This window comes from Lipotes vexillifer, unplaced genomic scaffold (assembly GCF_000442215.2).
Source record: "Lipotes vexillifer unplaced genomic scaffold, Lipotes_vexillifer_v1.1 scaffold216, whole genome shotgun sequence".
In the NCBI taxonomy this organism is placed as follows: domain Eukaryota; kingdom Metazoa; phylum Chordata; class Mammalia; order Artiodactyla; family Lipotidae; genus Lipotes; species Lipotes vexillifer.
The window spans coordinates 1,144,791-1,149,240 of NW_006779100.1; the positions used below are offsets into that span (position 1 = coordinate 1,144,791).

The following is a 4,450-nucleotide window of genomic DNA, read 5'->3' on the forward strand; positions in this document are numbered from 1 at the left end:
CACTGCTGTGGCTTCTCCCGTTGCGGAGCACAGGCTCTGGACGCGCAGGCTCAGCGGCCATGGCTCACGGGCCCAGCCGCTCCGTGGCATGTGGGATCTTCCCGGACCAGGGCACGAACCCGTGTCCCCTGCATCGGCAGGCGGACACTCAACCTCTGTGCCACCAGGCAAGCCCTGTTTGTACTTTTTTAAAAGTATTTATTTATTTAGTTAGTTGTGCTGGGTCTTTGTTGTGGCTTGCGGGCTCCTTAGTTGTGGCATGCAAACTCTTAGTTGCGGCACGCATGTGGAATCTAGTTCCCTGACCAGGGATGGAACCTAGGTCCCTTGCATTGGGAGCGCAGCGTCTTAACCACTGTGCCACCAGGGAAGTCCCGGTTTGGTTGTATTTTGGTTCTTGGTGTTGGAAATTAGAATAAAAGGAGACAATATCTTGCAGAAAATGCATTTCACGCCCCTTTCAGGTAACCCCTCTAGACCCGAGGTGATTTTCGCGATCCCAGATCCCGCGCACTGAGCCCCGCCCCCATCCTAGCTCCACCCCTCGACTCCCGTCCTCTGGAGTCCTCCAGAGAAGGGGGGCGATGCTCGCTGCAAACCCACAGTCAGTCGCTAGGGGGAGACAGCGGCTGCAAGAGCCAGGGGTCCCTGTCCAAGGGCCAGGCGGCGGAAGCGGAAAAGGCGGGACCTGGGGCGCACGTTACGTCAGCACGTGCGAGCGTCAAGGCCGGATACCCGGAATAAAGAGGGGGCGCTTCCTGCGCGTGTTGGCTGTGAGGACTCTGCCGGAGTGTAGAGTTCGACATTATGGCGGAGATAATTCAGGAACGTATAGAGGATCGACTCCCCGAATTGCAACAGCTGGAGCGCATTGGACTGTTCAGTCGTGCGGAGATTAAGTGAGAGAGTGGAGGAAGAGGAAGGGCTGGGGCGGGTAGAGAGGGGAGGCTGGGGCGTGTGTGTGCCGGGGGGCAGGGATAGGGGGCACTTGGGTTGTGTTTATATTTTCTAATGTGGTAGAAGCCCATTTCCAGATTCTGATGATGCCCAGAATTAATTTCTCATTCATTGCAAGGTGATCCGTCCATTTACCCCTCAAACATACTGACAGCTCTTCATGGAGGAGGTTTTGAGGCTATAAAGAGGATACCCGCCTGTCAAGAGCTAGGTGCCCTGACACAGTGTGGTGGGGGAGACAGACAAGTGAAACATTTTGATCACAGTGCAGCGTACTGTAAGTTGATTGTAGTAGAGTACTGCCCAAGAGATGTGAACAGAGAGCCGTGGGAGCCCAGGAGGAGTAGATAATTCTAACAAGACTTGAAGATGGGGATCATTTAATTCGATTTTTATATTTTACCCCAGGGCTTAGCCAACAACTAGTATATAGTTGTTACTCAGTAATTTGTATAATAGTTTTTAATAGTTTGCTGTGACTATTTCTTCATTTTACAATGACTGCGAATATAGTACTGTGGCTATGGGAACCTTAAAGTAAACATTTGTTTATGAAACACAACATATTGTGGACTCTTTAATAAGAGTGGACTCTGTAGTTAGTTCATTGCTTAGCTAAATACAGTGAGTCTTCTCCCATAAGCCCTTTCCAGTAGTGATTTAGGTAGAGACAATCTAGTTTTTTTTTTTTAAATCTACCTGTTGAAAATTCAGAAATAAGAGGAATTTAGGAAAGAAATTTGATTATTATTAAAACCCAAGTGACTTGAATTTGGAGGAAAAGAAATCTCTACTAATACCACATATAAATAATGTAAAGTACTACTTAACATTAGTTACTTTGCTGGTGGGAATGTCAGTGGTCCTGGCAATCGATTGATGTGATTTTCATGAAAGTTTTAAGGTACATCTTCATGCCCTTAAGACCACAGAAGTCCTGAAACTAGTATATTGTAAATCAACTATACTTTATAATAATAATAAAAAAGAACACAGAGGTAATTATGTTAGAGAATGTGGGGACTTCCCTGGTGGTGCAGTGGTTAAGAATCCGCCTGTCAATGCAGGGGATACGGGTTCGAACCCTGGTCCCGGAAGATCCCACATGCCGCACCTAAGCCTGTGCTCCATAACTACTGAGCCTGTGCTCTAGAGTCTGTGAGCCACAACTACTGAAGCCCGCGTGCCTACAGCCCGTGCTCCACAACAAGAGAAGCCACCGCAATGAGAAGCCCCCGCACAGCAAGGAAGAGTAGACCACACTCACCACAACTAGAGAAAGCTCACAGGCAGCAACGAAGACCCGATGCAGCCAAAAATAAAAATAAATTTATTAAAAAAAAAAGAATATGTACTTGCTTATGAAGGATAATTATTTGGGAATTATATATTTTGGCAAATAGATGTTTCAAATATATTAAAAATAAACTTAAAAAATTCCAAAGTTATTTATTTAACTTCTTGTTTCAAGTGTTACATTTTAAATGGCTTTCTCCTTAGGGCTATCATTAAAAAGGCTTCAGATCTAGAATACAGAATACAGCGAAGAACTCTTTTTAAGGAAGACTTTATCAATTATGTTCAAGTAAGTGAATAATTTTATTACTTTTTAATCCCCTTACAACTTTAAAATCAGTTATAGAATAGTGAACTTGATATCGGTTTTCTACAAAATTCTGGAACTGATGATTAGACAGGTAATTTTTGAACAGGAATAGAGGTAATTTGGTAATAGTGTTGCTCCACTAAGGCTTTGGTCCTTGGCAAACTGAACATTTTTTTCTTCTATAGGGTTAGTAGATCAGAGTCTGCCAAAGACCCAGTGTATCAGGATTTCAGCAAGAGGTTTGATCAATTATGTCTTGTGGGGAAAAATAAAGGAAAATGAGTTTGATGATAGCACATGGTTAGGAAGTTAACGCTTATGTGCCTGAGGTCTGTCGATTTAGAGAGAGGTGAGGTATGCTGCAAGATTCTTCAGTCCTGTAAATGAATGGAAGATTTGAGTGAAGATAAAATATACATGCTTGGGACTTCCCTGGTGGTCCAGTGGTTAAGAATCCGCCTACCAATGCAGGGGACACAGGTTCGATTCCTGGTCTGGGAAGATCCCACATGCCATGGGGCAGCTAAGCCCGTGCGCCACAACTACTGAGCCTGCACTCTAGAGCTTGTGTGCCGCAACTAGAGAAAGCCCATGCACAAGCAACGAAGACCCAACGCAGCACCCCCCCCCAAAAAAATACACACACACACACACACACACACACACATGCTAGATCAGTTTTCAGTGGGGGAGAATAATGTGTTGGATGATAAAATCAGGATTCAGAAAGAATCCAATAATAAGTTGTTATAAATCTTATACTTTGGGACTTCCCTGGTGGCGCAGTGGTTAAGAGTCTGCCTGTCAATGTAGGGGGCACGGGTTCAAGCCCTGCTCTGGGAAGATCCCACATGCTGCGGAGCAACTAAGCCTGTGCTCCACAACTACTGAGCCTGCTCTCTAGAGCCCATGTGCCACAACTACAGAAGCCCGTGCGCCTAGAGCCCGTGCTCCGCAACAAGAGAAGCCGCTGCAATTAGAAGCCCACGCACCGCAACGTAGAGTAGCCCCCGCTCTCCGCAACTAGAGAAAGCCCGCGTGCAGCAACGAAGACCCAATGCAGCCAATAAATAAATAAAATTAAAAACCAAAACAAATAAATCTTATACTTTAATAAACATTATAAAAGGTTCTAAGTTTACCTTTTAAAAAAACCTACCGAATGAACAATATATGCGACCTGGCTAAGAATCTTGTATTTGAAGGAGGTCCTAAAGCTCAGTGGATTTGCTATATCAAAATAGATCAAGAAGTATATCATGTCAAAACATATAATCTAAGTGATTATATGAACAGAAGTAGAGTGTTGGGTAAGTTAGCTGAGCAGAGGAGGTTGCAAACAGTAGGCACTCAGAAGACGTTGGTTTGAAAAAATATTTTGCATTTGTCAGACTATGTCTGGAGCATTGTCAGCTCAGGATGACATTTTAAGAAGGACTTTGACATTTTAAGAAGACTTTGGTTAGAAGGCAGCCACGACGTAAACCTTGTTCTGGGAGGAATCATTGAAGGAAATGGAGATGTTTAACCTTAGGGAGACTTAAGAAATGGCAAATAATTTCACTCTTCATATATTTGAAGAGCTATGTGTGGATTAGGTTGATTAGTTTTAGAGCACAAATTGAAATAAGTTGATATAAAAACTCACATACACGCCTCTCTTATATGTATACCCCCTCTGCCTGCACACAACCATATATACTTGCTATGAGATGTAAGTGGCATTTTATATTGAGGTTCTGATTATCCACATTGAAAAAATAAAATTAGATCCCTTCCTCTTCCAAAAATAAATTCCTATGGAATTGAATAGCTAAATGTGGTGGGAAAACTAAATCTTCTACAAAAAAATATGAATGACTTCAGGTAGGGAAAGGTTTTTTTTTT

At 43.5% G+C, this 4,450-nt stretch overlaps 1 protein-coding gene across 1 annotated transcript in view; it reads left to right on the forward strand.

Moving 5' to 3' along the window:
• Positions 1-807: 807 nt before the first annotated feature.
• The window catches only part of UTP6 (UTP6 small subunit processome component), a 24,947-nt gene continuing 21,304 nt past the window's right edge, over positions 808-4,450 (forward strand). Inside the window, exons 1-2 of the mRNA XM_007452385.1 lie at positions 808-899; positions 2,458-2,542. Coding sequence (XP_007452447.1) covers positions 808-899; positions 2,458-2,542 — 177 coding nt within the window. The remainder of the gene's footprint in view (positions 900-2,457; positions 2,543-4,450) is intronic.